This window comes from Lichenostomus cassidix, chromosome Z (genome assembly GCF_008360975.1).
Source record: "Lichenostomus cassidix isolate B80296 chromosome Z, HeHo_3.0, whole genome shotgun sequence".
NCBI lineage: Eukaryota > Metazoa > Chordata > Aves > Passeriformes > Meliphagidae > Lichenostomus > Lichenostomus cassidix.
The window spans coordinates 6,696,877-6,713,930 of record NC_139511.1 but is presented as its reverse complement, the minus strand read 5'-3'; the positions used below and the strand labels follow the sequence as shown (position 1 = coordinate 6,713,930).

General features: G+C 42.6%; 1 protein-coding gene and 1 long non-coding RNA gene across 5 annotated transcripts in view; both read right to left on the bottom strand.

Moving 5' to 3' along the window:
- LOC146424317 (uncharacterized) overlaps positions 1-17,054 on the bottom strand; it is a 426,563-nt gene that overhangs the window by 84,610 nt on the left and 324,899 nt on the right. The window lies entirely within an intron of this gene.
- Positions 1-17,054, bottom strand: part of PLPPR1 (phospholipid phosphatase related 1) — a 116,389-nt gene that overhangs the window by 9,932 nt on the left and 89,403 nt on the right. For all 4 annotated transcript variants that reach the window (XM_085042255.1, XM_085042257.1, XM_085042256.1 and 1 more), the window contains exons 4-5: positions 9,092-9,224; positions 58-308 (exon numbers count right to left, since the gene is read on the bottom strand). In XM_085042255.1, the coding sequence (XP_084898381.1) occupies positions 58-308; positions 9,092-9,224 (384 nt within the window). The remainder of the gene's footprint in view (positions 1-57; positions 309-9,091; positions 9,225-17,054) is intronic.

Here is a 17,054-nt window from a genome sequence, read left to right as displayed (position 1 = left end):
CAACCCTCTTTTTCTCCAAACCTCTCATGCTGGTCAGCAGTCATCAGTGGCACCCACCGTGGCATACAAAGCTGAGTAGATGCTCAAAGCAGCGTGTTTGGATGGAAAGGATCTCCTGGCCTTTTCAATCACCTCCACATCCCCCGTGCAGATGTTGCCGTTGTTTATGAACTGGTGGTGGGCACGACAGTCGTTTCCAGTGTAGTTGGGTTTGCACACAGTCAGGAAGTAGGGAGTCAAGTTCCCAGTCACAACCTGGCCAGCGTTTACAAAGATGTCAGTGGCAAAAAGTCCAAATGCAAACACTCCTGTGAGGAAAGGTTAAAAACAGGGTTTATTCAAACAAGTTTATAAAATGTCATGGTACCTGAGAGGACAGACACAATGAGAGTAGTATCATGTGTTTATAACAAATCTGTGACAAAAAAATGGGATTGCTGAACCTTAAAGAGCAGTGTAGTGCTGAGACACAATATTTCTCTTATCTAACATAACTACCTAAGGTCAAGTACCATTTGGATTTTGACTATTCATCATCTTGATGTTGAAAAATTACAATCCTAACCCAACAATAATTGGCATGCACTTTTGGAAGCAACCCAATGCTTTGCTCTGGAAGACACCTGCAGTTCAGCATACGTGACCAGGAGCACATAACATCATATAATCCTATAAGATGAAGTATTCACTTGAATGCAGGAACTTTTCCAGGGTTGCTAAGCATCCCTTGGTCAATACTGCAATTCTCACATCCTTTACTGACTCCCCTTGAGTGTTATCAATACCTGCTACAGCTGCTGTGAACATGTAAGGATCTTTCAGATGCATGTAAAGCCTACATACCAAAGGTACAGAGCAACAGGTTTGCAAAATTACCAAACCCAAATGTTCTGACAGATTAAATCAGCTCTCCTCTTCCCCTTCTCATCATTAAGATTATCAAAGTGTCACAAAAACTTAGAACAAATAAGTATTGGCTTCTGATGTGAGAATATTGAGGGTCATGCATTTTTGCTTTTTCCCTTCTGTAGCTCTGTATGCAAAAGTAATTTAAATTATGAATCAGCTGAGATTGTTAGGTATTTAAATATGAACAAGAGTTAGAACTTGGGCGAAATCATCTCAGGAAAGCTGTGATAAAATCTTAAGAGCTGGCACCACTATGATTGCAGCATCTTCACTGCTTATTTATACTGAGTTAAAAAAAAAGAAAAAAGGCTGCTCTAGTCTGAGACAAAAAAAGTGAGGGAGTCAGCAAAATAATGCAGCATGTACAGACAGTAACATAAAATAAAACTGTATCTAAAATTATTGTAAGTGTTGAGTGGGACCTGCCTGTGTCAGTCAGTCAGAGAGATGGCTTGGTGTCAGTGTGGCACAGATCCCTCCCTGGGGTACTGATGGGAAGAGCCCCGGCCTTGGGCAACAGCCTGGAGGGGCTGCAGGATTGCAGAGCTCTTCATCCTCACCATCCTACCCCGAGGCTAGCCAGGAGCATCACCCCAATGAAGATGATTCTGGAGGCTGTGTGCATTACTAGTCTTCATGTAAGTTTGTTTTTATTTGTTGTTAATGAACTGGTGTGTGATCATAGATTTAAAAAGTCAGTGGTGGCCAAAGAAGGAGGCTGCCTTCCTCTGGTTCTAGGCTGCAGGACTGGCCCTTGTCTCTTCAATGGTGTGACAGTTTTCCTCCCATTTACCTTGCTAAGTGTGTTTAAAAGGAGAGAGCACTGACACTGGTCCTTTATTTCCTTTATCCCTCTGGAAGTATTTTAAATCCATGGTTTTCCACAGCCATCAGGAACTTCTCACCTACATTAGTTGGTGCACAAGCAAGTTCAAAGGAAAAAGGCAGAAGAGTATCTTTTCAGCCTGGTGAAACAGCTGAAGTTATGACAGAGATGAATCTTGTTTTATATACAGCACTCTATCAAAATTTAAAACCTTTTTTTGGCACAGCTTGCTTTAAATGGCAACTTTCTGATGTGCTGTGCAAATTACAGGGAGCGCAGTGAGGATTATTACCCAGCCTTTTACGATAGTTAGAGGAAATTTAAGTGTCAAGCAGTCTGGCTCCTGCTCTTTATCATGTAAGTACAAGCCAAGAATTGAGATGTTTCAGAAAAAGCTCACAGGCTTCACAAATCTATTTCAATCTCTAGGAAGTGCAGATATATACGAAAGCACTTTTCTCCATTAAAAAAAGAAGTTTCAACACCTGCATTTTCTTAATATTTGGTAGCACAGAAAGTGCTGTCCCAGACTCAGCTGCTGAGGCCTGCAGAAGCATGAAGAAGAGCAGAGCAAGCCATGGCTGAAACCTTTATCACATTCTGACTGTGGTGCATATTGGATGCTGTAATTTCCCTCTCACAGTTCTGCCAAGCTGTGCTCTGTGAAAATCACAGCTATGTGCAGCACAGTCTGGCTGGCAGGGATGTGACCCTCACAGCCTGATTACACATGATGTCTCTGGAGACTTGGAGCAAGGGTTGGCTGTAATTGATTTAAAGGCTGTAATGCCAATGCGCCTGGGCAGTGGCAGATAGTCCCCTGATGGTTTTTGTACCTCAGGAATCCATCTGTTCAATGGATTTGTTCAATGACCTACAGCAGCTGAACTAACTGACCAGAGCACAAAAATGCAGTGACGTGACTGCCGGCTTTTTAGAGGCAGGCAAATTGCTCTGAAAGGCTTCATGGGAAGGGCAGCTAGCCCCAGCTCTTCAGGGTCATACAGCTCAAATCTGTGATACAATACAGGAGAGAGAGAATGAGAAAAAATTGCCTCTTCCAGACTTTGACACTCAGGTGTAATGGGAGGTGGTGTCATCCTGCTCAGCAGCAGGTGGTTTATGTCAGTGTGCTCACTCTGGGCCAGAAAACCTGGGAATGAACTGTAGTGCAGAACTCAGCATATGCTGAGAAAAGATGGGAACAGAGCAAGCCACATGGGAAGCAGACCTACAGCTGCTCACTAGTGGAAAGGATGAAGGTTAATTGCAATTACATAAAGCCAATCTTTCCCCTCAGCCACACATGTCACATAGTCTGGCTGCAAAAAGAGGCCTTAAAGAAGGAGCAGAAGCTATGTCTAGAAAGGCCTCCCGACTTTTTCTCACTGTCCTGACTCCCAGCTGTGTTTGTGTCTCAGGAGCAGCCAGAAACAGGAGGCTAGAAGACAAAACAATAAGCAGAAAGTAACTGGGAGAGATATTAGCTTAGGCCAGAGATAAGAGGGCAGGCTGTACTACCTGATACTCTCTCAGCTGCTTCAGAGTCCAAGAAGAAGAAAACAAGGATCAGATTTTAACATATCTCTACCTCCCATGAGAAAGACCTTAGACAAATAAAATGTTCAAACCAAAAAAAGAGCAAACAAGAAAAGTTCTTTGAAAAATGCTGAGGACAGATAAAATGAAGCTTGACTTTCCTGCTCCATCTTGCCCAAACTAACCCTTGCCTTGGCAGAAAGGTCTAAATATTGAGCAGCTTCAATTTTGAATACATAAATTTTAATTTCTCTAAATGGCATCCCTTTAAATGACTGTTAAAAAGTCCTTCATGAACACCTGACTTCTGGGCTCTCACCCACATCCTACTCTCATGTTCTGTCTCCTATCAAGCTCCTTGTGTGGCTGCTCATCACTGTTGCCACCTCCAGCTCTACTCCTTTTGCTAACAGAGATATTTGCCCTGAAGAAGAATCCAGCTCTTCTCACTCACTGTAGCTTCAGTGCAAACCTCTTTCCTTCCTGCAATTCATGCTCAAGCTCTCTTCTTCAACTCTGAATCTAGGTAGCATCAGACACTGCAGCTACTTGTCAACTCCATAGAAGCTCTTGCTGTTAGAGGCATTTGAAATGCCACTGATTTGAAAAAATAACCAAACCACCGCCACAACAAAAATCAACAAAACCCCCTTTGGGATTGTAAGAGTAGCTGAAAAGACATTGGGAAGAGACAAGTGAGAAGCCTGTGAGTGAAAATGAGAATCAGGAGGTAGAAGACTTTATTACAGAAAAACCATGAAACTCTCAAGTAAAGTGACAAAAGAAACAATGCATTGAAGGGTTCATGAGACATCAAAAGCTGGGCTCTTCAGTAACGTGTCATCATGTTTTCTACCAAGGCTATTTATTTCAGTGCTCTTCTCTGTTCCAGTCAATTATCTGAATTTTTCTCCCTCAACCCAGTTTTCTCAGAAAACGTTCATATTTCACATGCACACTCATACTTGCCTAACCCCTTTTCCATCCCTCCATTTCTTAAGGAAGATTAGTGTTTCAGTGGAGAGTGTCCCTGGAAGGACTCAGGGCTCTATGGGAATGTTGATCCTCGGTCCACCTCTGAATGTTTTGCTTTAAGAATCCTGTGCATGCAATAAAGCCAAATATTTGCAGTCCTGTGACTCAAATGCTGCTGAACCACTCTTCATCATTACATGTTAAAGGGTCTGTTATAGGAGACCTGTATCATTAATCCATTTTACAGCTGGAGAGATGGGGGTTGCAGGGAAATTTATTGTCCTGTTGCCATGGTATCAGGAACAGGCTCAATATCAAGCTTCTGAGCACTCATAACCTCATCCCGGGATTGGCTTTGATTTTCCTGCTCCAGGGATCTACTACCTCTTGGGTCTGCCTGCTTCACCTGTGAGTGTTCTGCCTGGACACTGCTCTTCCCAGATCTAAGAAGGAAGACACATGCTCTGACCATGCCAGAAGAAATTCAGTTTCCAGTGCAAAAGTACTCTGGAGGCTCAAGACCCCTCCCGACAGATGCACGGGGTATCTTCCTTCCTCACTGCTTGCACAACCACCAGTTTTCATTGAGGCAGCTGCCTGCTCAGAGCCTGGCGTCAAAGGGAACAGTAAGGGCTGGTTTGTCCCCAGCACAGTGACCTGTTTCTCATCGTGGAGATTCTCCAGTAATAAAATCAGTAGCTGCTGCAGCAGTTTTGGGGGCAGCCAAAACCAAAACAACCAAAACTTGCTGGAGCCATATAGAAAGGCAGCCACTTCATAATAGAATATGCACTGTTTCACAGTGAACTTCAGATGCAAGGCAGACAGAAAGGCAAGGTCAGGTAAACTGTCTCCTGCAGCTGCTCAGGGAATTGACATCAGAGCTCTGGGGTATATCTATCCTATTACAATAAACTTGATGTGTGTATAAATCTTGTAAACCTTTATTTGCTGAACTAAAGTCCTAATTTGCTGAAATAAAGCCCTAATTCCATTATTTAGCTGCCCACTGTGAGGTGTCACCATGCTTTAGATTAAGTTGTCAACAGAAGCTGATCTGCACCATTTGTTAACGGCAAATTATGCGCATCCAAAGTAAAAGCCACTGGTAACAAGCTGATGAAGCGTGCTGCATTTCTAGATATCTGAACCAGAGAGGGGCCACTTGCATGTTATCAGGGCTCTGCAGGTAGACAACTTAATCACACGGCTTAGAAACCTAATATAATGAAATGCAAAACAATACATACTGTAGTCACCCTCTCAGAGTGGGTCAGGAAGGTCTGAATCCCTGATCCTGGGGGTGTGATAGCAGCTGTACATTAAAAGACTAAAACCTTGACTGAAACCATTCACTAAAATATTTTAAAACCTCTATTTGCAATACAAAGGATGAAGTAGAACACAGAAGCAAATGCAAGGTGGAACAATGTTAACAAAGTATTGACAGAATGAATAAATGTACAAAAGGCTGTGTGTGCTCAAGTTGTGAGACAAGGAGAAGAGGCAGAGGCTCAGGAAACAGCCGCCCTTACCAATTAGTTTCTCAGAGGTTCAGCACATAAACAGCATGTTTTGGCATCAGAAATTGATGATAGAACTGGGAAGGGTGGGGAGAGGACGGAGCAGAGAGGATGTTCCTAAAGTAAACCAGTGCAGCAGCAATATATTAGAAAAAACTGCTTTAAAGCAATTGCACATCACTAGTTTGACCTCAAAATCTCTAAAAAAAAAAGTCTGTGAAAGCAGCTGTAAAAGATAAAGAGCAAGATGGAACAAATTGCAGCATACATCAAAGTCTGATGTTTCCAAGCTAAGCCAGCTTTTTTTCACTGATAAAGAAACAGATTTTCTAAACGTAGGGAACATAGCCAGTTTCACCAATCTAGGCTGCAGTATAGACTTGATATACAGTGCAGCAAGGTGAGAGGCAGTCTTTTGCCACAAAACTAAATGTCTATCAAAATGAAGGATTCATGTCTGGGCCAGGAAGCAAGAAGAAATTGTGGCTCTGCTTCATGTGGACAAACAACCAGAGAGGAATTTAATACAAACCTCAACATTCAGAATCAAGACTAAACTCAGGAGGGGAGGATCTTAGAAACAGACATGTGCTGAGACCTTGAGGAAAACGAGGCCTTGAGGAAAACAAGGGGAGAATAAACAGAGAGCACAGTAAACAAGATAGGAAAAAACCCAGGAAAGAAACATGGGGCTTTGCCAGCATTTCAGAACAGCTGTAAGTTTTTTGTTTTGCTCCACCTTCAAAGTGCAAAAAAGTGCTTAATTTTGTATACATGAAGGAAAAGCAATGGGAGAAAAGCTCAAATCTAGCAACCAAACCCAAAAGATCAGCGGAGAACGTATGCTAAGGGTCCCTGTCTTTCACAGGACAACAGACAGATTGAAGTTTCCCTTTTTGCTTCTCTTTCCTTGCAAAATATACATGAATGTTCAGTGAAGTATCTATAGCTTTCTGCTTATTTTGTGGAAAGCATACTTAGGCTACTACTCTTAAAATCCCATCTCTTCCATTCCCAGCAACTTCCATTACAGAGTTAGGGAGGGAGAAAAAGTCTCTTTGCCTTTCTAAAATTTGAGAACAGCCACTCTCAAAAGTTCTCTGTGATGTTCCTTCCAGGGTCACACAGTAGAGTTCATTTTTCCTGACACATGAGCACCTAGATGCATTGCAGGATTTTTCTTATCCTTTTGAGTAATATAAAAGGTAATGCTTTATAAGGCAATTTTCCAAAGAGTTAAATGACTGCTTTTTGCAGGTATCCATTAAAACTTGCTTAAAGATCTGGGTACTAAAACTATATTGGCAGCAAACTTTTTTGCAACAAGCTAGACTGGTTGCTAGGGAAGAGAACTTACTTGAAAGTTAGTTAATCAGCTCTGTAAGTTTTGGTCCTAAAGTTTATCAAGAGAAGACACACAGAGAGAAATTCATGTACACAGCCAAGCACCCAGGAAGCCTCATTTTGGAATAAGCAGCTGTATGGAGCTAACTTCCCTGGATCATTCAGCACAGGGTATAACTGCTCAGTCCATGCCATGTTTTCAAAATGCAGGTGAAATGCAAAATGAGAAACATGCAGTTATTTTCAGTTCCTTTCATATGTTATTTCATCCAACAAATTCTACTTCTCTTATTTCACTGCAGAGGCAGAGAAATAGTTTCAGAAGAAAACAAGCACATAGTGTAGCTTAACACAAGGCAAAGACTTCAAGCCATTCCTAAGAATATTAACTTCATTCTTCTCAGGAAAACAAGCACAGCTGCAAGGCCAAGATTCATTTCCCTGGCACGGTTTACATTCTACTACTCTTTGAGAGTCCACAGTGTCATTGCTACCCTCTTCCACCAGAAGAGAAACAATAGCTCAAATGTTTAAGAATAAAGCTAATTATAAGAAAACATACTGAGCAAGTGCTTAGCCTCCATGATCTAAGGATTTTTAGTGTTGACGCAGCAGGCGAGAGTATTTAATTGGAACTTTGCAACATGCCAAATGTGCTGGAACAGTCAAAAAGCCCTGAGTGGCCCAGTGGACTCTGGTACCCTGCTTCTCTCTTAATGGCAGTTTGCTGTCTGTCAATATATCCCAGAGGTTATGTGAAGTTCAAGGGTATTTTACTTTTAATTTCTATGTCTTTCTGTTCCCATCAGCAGCACATAAGGCAGGCCCAAGTAACAAACCACAGGTGGTTTGCTTCCACCCACATGGTGACAGAAGGGACATTTCAATCCCATACCTTCCATGCATAAAAGCAGGAGGCACAGAGGGAGGTGAGGGAGAAGGAAAACCATGGTTCTTCCTCATTTGCAGCATATATTTGCTGATGATGACTGTGCTAACACAGAGTAAGTCCTCCAACTCCACCCTCTGAGGAAGTACCCCTGCCTGCAGCCAGAGATGTGCTCCACAGAAGCAACACTACACTTGCCACAGACACAGCAGGCATTTTCATTCCAGGTAAAGTTCAGAAAATCAGCAGTGACAGGGAAGAAGCACCCCAGACACTTGGAGCTTTTCCCCCACATTGCTTCTTTTAAGTCAGATGGTTAATTGAGGCTCAGCTGTCCGTCAGAGGCAGTGTGTGAGGATGCTTCACTTCTACGAGGGCACAAGCAGGGCAGTGCCATGATGCTCTGCAGGCAAAGCCCCTCTTGGTCAGTGGGGAGCCATCTGAGGGGCCACTGGCCCATGCCAGCAGCCAGACATCCCATCCCACATATGAACCTGGGGCTAATCAACAGTGTGAAGAAGGTAAAGCAGTTTGCAAGCACCATATAAAGCAACTTCCAAATGGTTTAATGACGGAACTTCATTTCTCAGCAATTAACTCAATGGAATCTCTAAGAAAGCAAATACAATGAAAATAATAATATTATTTTGAAGTGAGCTCTGGGCTTTTTTTACACTGTGCTCAGCTGAATATTATGTGGCAGAGCTATGGATGTTAAAATTAGAGCCGAAAAGAAAAATGCCAAATAGATGAGCTGGTGAGGACCAACTTGTAAGTAAAATGGGTAGCTTACATAAACTAGCAATGGAAGATTTATTCATATAAGGATTTGATTGGTATAACCTTTCTTTAAGGGTCTTGAAAAAGCATTAAGCTCAGCAGAATATGATCTAAACCAGCTCCAGCCAGCATGATATGGCAAATTTTGAAAGTTACCTTGGAAATCCTGAGGGGACTATCCCTCTAAGGTGGAAGATGCCTGCAAAGATTTCACAGCTTAATTAATTTTGTGATATACTTTGTCAGGGTGTTTCATTCTGGTTTGGTGCAAACAGGGTCCAAGCTTGCAGAGCACAGGATGCTTACCTATAAAACGTATTATTCTTCGAAGCAGTGGGTTCAGGTAACAGCACTCTCCAGTCAAAATAGTTTTCTCTTGAATAATGAGGGTTTCTCGGGTTGACTTTATGAAATACATGGATATCTCACCAATAAAAATCTGCCAGGAAAGGGAAAGAAATAGAAGGTTAAAAATTACATGAGCTAACATTAAAACATGGGTGACTATTTCCAGCCCACAGAAAGCGCTACACAGCAATGTGTTTTGGGGACACTGTGGGGCTACACTTCCTCAGCATGAACGGACACAGACTCAGCTCCCACCCAGGAGAGAGGTCATTCTTGCACCCAGTGGTGCACACCCTGAGAAGATGATTTCTGTCAGGGGGAGACTGTGGTGGTGCATCTTTGCCCCCTCCCCTGGCTGCCCTGTGAGCTGAGAAATGCTCATTAAAGCTCAGCCTTGAGAAACTGCACCTGGATTAAGCCTCTATTGAGCATATCAGAAACACTGTCTGTTCCCAGGAGCTCCTGCTGTCTAACGAGCACCTGTTTTTTCACAAACAGCCTTGGAAACTGATTTTTCTTGTCTGAATAACAACCCAAGTGAAATAACATTTTTGTTGTTGAACTTTTCAAAAAAGGTACCAACTTGGATTGTGCCCAGGGTGGAAAATTACCATTACTAAATCCCACACTCTTGTGATCCTCTAAACAAGGGACCAAAGAGATTGTTTTTAAGTTCTCAATTCAAGGTAAGAGGGCAATGTGTACATCTCAAATACTGATAACTGGATGGTCATGGAATCAACCAAGGATTGTTGGCAATAACAGACAAGAATTGTTGGTAATAACCAAGGATTGTTGTTATTAAAATGCTGTGAGAAAGAACAAGATTTTACTAAATGTCCTGTTTCATTTATTTATTTATCAAATATTAAGCCTCAGATAATCACTGATCATGATGTTCGCTGAACTTATGTATTACATATTTTTGCATGATCAGAACATTCATGCTTTCTATAAACATAATAGCTGCTTCCAATAGGAGTAGGATCACTTTTTCTTAAGCACTTGGAACTGATCTACTTCTGTTGCACTGAGGCCTACCTACCCTCACTAAAGCTGGACAGAATTTAATCACAGGCTTTAGAGGCAATGATGGTCCACAAACAGCAGAAACTTCTGAAAGTATCACCAATCAGCAGCTTAAGGAAGGGGAAATGGGAGCCTTTTAGAAAAATAGAATTTGTAATTAAAGTCTTTAAAGTAAAAAAGCCTTCCTGAAGTAAAAGAAATTACCTTTTTAGGGATGAGCACTCAAAGTTATTAATTTAATACATTATTACAGGACATACACAAGACAAATCTGTAGTATTAGGAAACAGTCATGGAAACATAACGAAAGTGTTTGTGTACACACACACAGGGTGGCACAGACACTCGGAGTTAGTGTAAATGTCAAGGAAGTCACCTCAGTTCACTTTGACTGCTGGGATGGTGTGCTGTTTCAAGGGCAACAATTTATCCTTATTAAGCCAGATGAGTGTCCTTATTGATTATTGACATTCAAGCCAAGTATGCTCAACCTCTTTATAATTCTGCCCGCTGATGGTGAGAGATGTGGAGCTGTAAAATGCGTGTCGATAATGGCATCTGGAGGGGAGCCGATGCATGGGAGCTGCCCTGAAATATTGCCTTTATCCCGTTTCACTCCATCTGCTCTTAACAGAATTGGCAAGCAGTTCAATAAGCTCAGCTCACTAACGACGGAGCTGGGAATTAAGAAAAAGACCATCTGCACTAAAGCAGTTTGAAAGTGACACTCTGTTTCAAACCATTTATTATTTGAATTATTATAATGTTCAGAAGTTTGAATTAATGCTTTGGCTCTCTGTCTGCCCAGGGCTGTACATACACACTGAGAGACAATTCTCACCCTGTGGGAATTCTACTTTATGAAGACAGGAGCTACTTGACTTTAAAAAGCCCTGAACTTTTCAAATAAGAGAGACTTAGGTATAAAACACACTAATAGTCCCCCTGTAACAATACATCCATCTTTAAAATTCCTTTGCATCAGAAGTTAACAGAGTATTTTCCTGCTTCAATTCTCATTTTTGTTTCTATAAATCTAACTGTCTGGCATACTCCTAGCAACTCCCATGTGCATAGATTAGTTCCCCTTACATTAAGGAGTAAATTTTGCCAGGCTGTAAATCTGTTCAATTCCGTTCCACTGATTTAAGCAGAGTTATCCCAGATTTCCTACTGCATAATAGTTAAAAATGTGATTTTTTAAAGTGAATGCTGCCTTTGGTTTAATGCAGAGTTTAGGTGTATGGCAATAAAGCTGTGTTTATGTGGAGATACAAAGTGATTCAACACAACTGGATGATTCTTGTCGTGTCATCTCTGGCACTGAATTTAGTTGCTGAAATTTGTTTTCTTACATGCTCAGTATGGGCTCTCTAGAAAGTCAGCCTCTCTGTTTCCTAAAAATTCAATGGCAATTGGACACCTGATTCTGAAAGCTAATCTAGCTGTGTGCAGTTGAATGTGGTCTGAATAGCTCTCAAAGAGCTTGTGTTTTTTGTTCTCTCCCGGCATTTCTGAAATCATGATTCTCATGATGTAAACCCTGACATTCTGCACGAGCAGGGTCTGCATCCAGCCAAGTTGCCCAGCTGGCCTCCCAGTATCAATCACCAGCACTACTGAGTACCTCAGCTCCTGCCAAAACAGAATCAGCACTCCAGTTATGAATCAGTTCTAAATCTGAAATCTAAATATAGATTCTGTATCTAAATATGGGTGGAAAAAGAAAACAGCAAGCAAATTGCTTTCATTTCTGTTTGGGAAAACAATGCAAGGTTAATGAACTTCTGTATCATACTGGCTTAATTAGATAGTAGAAATGGCAGGAGAATAGCACTGGAGGTCAGGGACTGAAAGCACAGGTGATCTACAGTCTGGCATAATGTAGATAATAAGGAAGCAAAGGTAGTGCCCTGTTCTTGGTTTCCTGAATGCAACAGCAGCTCATCTACTCTGAGGCTGTATTGCTAGAGAACTCTTGCTCCCATTCCATTTCATAGTACTAGCAGGTAAAAATACAAGGATGACCCTAAGCCCCAGTATGAATTAGAAGTAACTACCCAGCAGTCATTTTCCCTCTGCTGATTTCAACCTTTCCAGTGAGAAAAATTCTTCAATTTTCCCTGCCTTCCTATTACTGGCAGGGTCACCAAATACTTGTCCCTCAATGTTCAGCTCTCAAAGCCCTCTGCTGCACATGCTTTACTTATTTCCTGGCTCCTTCTGACCCAGCAGATGATAAAATTATCTGTCAGTTTTCCTCTTCAACAGTCTTATATTCATGATAGTCCTTCAGCTGACATTTTCAGACAGTGAAATATCTCATCTTCCCCTTTCAAGTTCTTAGCACAGCATTAGCACCTGATACTCCCTGCACTGCTGTACAGATTACCAACAGTTTGTAAATTTAATTATCAATTTAATCAACAAAATAATGGAACTGTTGCTAGAGCACATTCCAATCTGACAAAAAGGATCATTTGCACAACACTGTTGAAAAAAAAAAAATTCTGGTAAATATCAGGAATACCTGTTTCTGTGAGGATAAACTAGGATATATTATCCAGGACTGTGTCTGTGATACAACCAAGTGGATGCTGCAGAACAGGGGCATCCTGGAGCTGCCCTCCTGTGGTAATTGTGCAGAGAGGGAAGGGTGGGGAGCAGACTTGAAGAGCTGGATAAAATTTAGAGGAGTAATTATTGATGGTGCTGACAGCCACCGATGGGCCCAGCTTTTAACCCCATTTGTTCCTTTTATCAGTTTTTCTGATTCAGGACATTGGCTTTGTACCTCAGTTCAAATCCTGCATCAAAGCTGAAGACTGCATTCCTTCTTCATTCCCCTCCCCATACTCTAGCTTACTTCTCCTCCAGTAGCCAAAATCCTTCTCCTTAGTCATGTTTCCCTAAACTCCTGTGCTTTTAGAGTGCCACAATCTGGCTCCTCCTGTGCTTGTCATGCTGTTCCAGTCTCACCTCTCTTTTCCTCTCTTTGAAAACCCACGACAGGTTCACTGCAACTCAGTCAAACTGCTCTAACATCTCTTCTCCAGAGGGATCTGCCCTGACTGCCTCCATGCTGTCCCTCACGCCTCCCCTTACTCACTCACTTGCTCACTCACTAATGTGAAAACAGTTTTTGTAATTTTTTCATGCTTTCATTGAACACTGGGGTTGTGTGAAATTCCCACTGTTTTAATTTCAGCTTCTGTTCAACATGAATAAAAAAGGAGGAGCATCAGCCAGGGTGCATGGAAGAAATGCACGATGCACCACTGTGCCCACAGCCTGGGACTTCCTCAGGTCTGTCTCTCTGTGAAAGTTACTTCCTTTTGCTGCTTTCCATGAAAAAATACAAGTAATGCAATTTCCCATCACCGCAAGACAATGGAGTTCCAATATTTGGGAGAATTATGTGAATTATCTTTCCTGTGCATTAAGCTAACATTAATCTGATTTCTGCAAGCTTTTAAATCCTTCGGCTTGTTTATTCTAACATCCTTGTGACAGAGTCAGTCCTTGTTAACACCACTTTCTACAGTGAAACCCCACTCAGGGACATGCTATAACACACATAAATCTCTGCAGCAAACAAAACAGAACTTAGGTCCTGGGACATCATTGCTCTCATCTCTGGGCAGGTTTCAGCAAGCTGTATAGCATTTCCCGAATCCTGTGCAAGGATGTGTGTGGCTTCATTTTTAATGTCACAAATAGAAAGAGCCAAATTAATCAAGTCTGCACCATTCAAACAGCAGCCAAGGGGCGGAGCAGATATGAGGAAGGCACTGGCTGTGAGACAAGCAACATGCAGAGTGCTCAAAAGCAGAGAATAGCAGCAGATGAGGGCGGTGGGGCTCTCAACCCCAATCAGTCAGTTTCAGCATGACTCCACTCCCTGGGAGAAGCAGGACTCTTCACCAAAAGGTGACGTCTACAAAGTGCTCCAGTGGGTGTTTTGTCAGCACTGGCTTGTGCTGGGCCAAAAGCAGTTCTTTCCTTTTGCATTGCAGTGTCTCTGAGGTTTGTATCAGAATGGCTGCAGTCAGGAGAGGGATGTTCTTCAGGCTCTACATGGGAGCTTGTGTCTCCACTCATCTGCCACTAAACGGCTGAAGATTTTTATAAATCATACAAAATGGGGAGGCACAGAATCACACAGGGTTTTAGCAGGGAAGGGGCCCCTCAGTCCAACCCCTCTCAAAAAGCAGGAGCAGCACAACCCCAGTGTGCAGTGGTTACATAACAAATGTCTTCAAGGATGGAGATCCCACAGCCTCTGCTTCAGTGTTTGCCTACCCTCACTGTTAATGTTTTCCTAATTTTTATCCATTTTACTTTTGAAGCGGGTGTTCCTTGCAGGGGTGCCTCCTGGGACCTGAACAGTCTGTCTCCCTCTTCTCCACAGTCCCCACTAAGAACATGGCTTATATTGACTTTCACTTACTGCTATGAGTTCCTTAATTCCTTAAATCTCCCTCACATTTAGCCTTAGCCCCTGACGAATATTGATCTGCCATCCTATCTGCTACCCACAGGACCCAATACTGACACTGTGAAGCTGAGACTCTCCATGGTCAAATCCAGGTGGCAAACACATAGCAACATTAATATCGAGAAAAGCCACCTTAGAAGGCAAGGGGTGGCTAAGGTCTGCCTTGACACCCTCTCTAGGACACAGGATTTCTGCTGTGATCCACACACAGGGCCCTGACCCAAGCCTGCCTGGGCGGGCAGAGGTTTTCCCTGATAACATCACTGTCATTGATATTCCTAGGACAAGGGACCAGCTGAGAACTCCCTCAGACACTCTCTTGTCTTTGCCATCACCCTCTAGACAGGTGTTCTCTGCCCCCAGGAATTATTACTGTATTTTGCAGAACTATATGAGGGAATGAAACAGTATCTTCAGCTGAATGTTGCAATGCCAGTTTGCTTTTAATTTTCCAAGGAAAAATGGGTGCAATCTGCATTCAATTACCTATCCCATTCTGGTTTTCAGTGGGTGGTTGTTGTTGTTGAATGAAAACAATAGCAAAGAACAGTTACAAGTACTTTTCCAGAACAAGAAAATTGCTTTGTTGTTTTCTTTCTTTTTTTTTTTTTTTTTTAAATTTCAAGTCAGAAGGGTTGAAATCCACAATTTGTATTCCAGCCTGCTCAAAACCCAAAACTGTCTTCTTGTTGTGCTCAAAAACCTAATTTACTGTGGTACAACTGTCTAAAAGAATTATACTGAAGTTCTAATGAAGAGAAGACACATTTCCCACAGCTCTGCATTGTTCCTCACAAACTGGCATGTGTCTGGGACCACCACATGGTCCTGGAGACACTGTCAACAGAAGTGCCTGAAAGTGTTGCACCAAACCAACAAGGTCTATTTTTATTCTTCCAGAATGGCGTGCAAATAGCAGAATATAAACATTTACACAGGGCATTGTGCACACCTTTGCCTCACTCCTTTGTATCCCAGCTTGCCGCTCACCACTTCACGACCTGAGCACTGTCAAGACTCCAGAAGAGGGAGCCAAGTGACCACGGGCAGAGGACACAGCCTGCTGTGCCAGCACAGGGGTGAAGTGTGGTGGGCAGCAGGTTGTGCCTTCTGGCAGCTCCATCACCAGCAGAGCCTGGTGATTCCTGCCTGAAGAAGCAGTGAAGAAGCTCCTGTAACAGAGCTCCGAGCTGCGTCAGACGCTCTTGGTTTTCCTGGCATCTGCTGCCGACCAGCCACAGAGGAATCAGCCAAGACAGGCAGAAATTCCCTGGCTTCCCTTACAGAAATAAATCACTGTAGTAACATGGCTGTGCTAAGCCAAAGCCAAGGAATCAAGACAGAGTAGGAAAACCATCTAGAAGAACGATGTTTCTGAAGGTGAGAGGTAAGTGCAGATTGCAGAGAGAGGAACTGGAACAATTTCCTCCTGCTTCAGATCGACATTGTAACTCAGCGTCTAATTCCTAATCAGACTGGTTTGGTTTGACTGATTCCAGCATTAGCTGAAAACAAATACTCCTTTGCACAAAATAATAGCCCTGGACAGTTAACAGATTACCTGCAGGCTGCTACATCCAACCTGGAAACAGAAGGAAAGAAACTGAAGTTTGTATTAAAATAGTAGTGGCACTTTCTATTCACTTTAAGGTAACAAAGAACAGTGAGAGCAGTGCCCTTGAAGCTTTCTGCCACTGTTCAGTATTCATTTCAGTGAGATGGCTCTGTTCCTAAGCCTCTCTGCTTCTCTCGGGTGGGTAGATAAATCACATCGGATGGAGCAGAGTGGGCAGCAGTGCTGAACTCTGGAAGGATTGTTTAGTATCAGCTGTGGAATTGGCTGCTTTGCAGGAACCTTGTAACCGGGAAAGCTAGTCTTTAGGGACACTGATGAATGTGGTGGAGTTGTCCCATAATATTTTTAGGGAAATGTTTCAAAAACAACTAATGAAACTGCTTAAAACCAGAGCAGTCATATTTATTTTGCCACTAAATGTGCAGGGAAACGCAAATACAGTGGTACCAGCCTACAGCAGTACTTCTAAAGAGTGCTTTCAGAAATAAAACACATGCATTTTCATTTTCCCCGTGCCCACTGTGATCCCCAAATGACAGAGACACAAAGATTTCCCATTAAGTTCACAAAGATGTTCCCTTTTGGCTTGCAAGCTCTATAACATCTCACAGCTGAGCTGAAGTCATGGCTTTGAGTCCTCCCCAGACCCGTGCACACAGGATTGCACTTAATGCCGCTTGTGTCTCAGATGAGGGAGCTTGTACAGATTCCTAGGACATCTTCCATAGTCGCAGCAGCCCATTTAGATAGTACCATGAACTAGTACCTCATTGCTGCTGGGTTCCACCCATTCCAACAGTAATCACTCCTCTCATGCC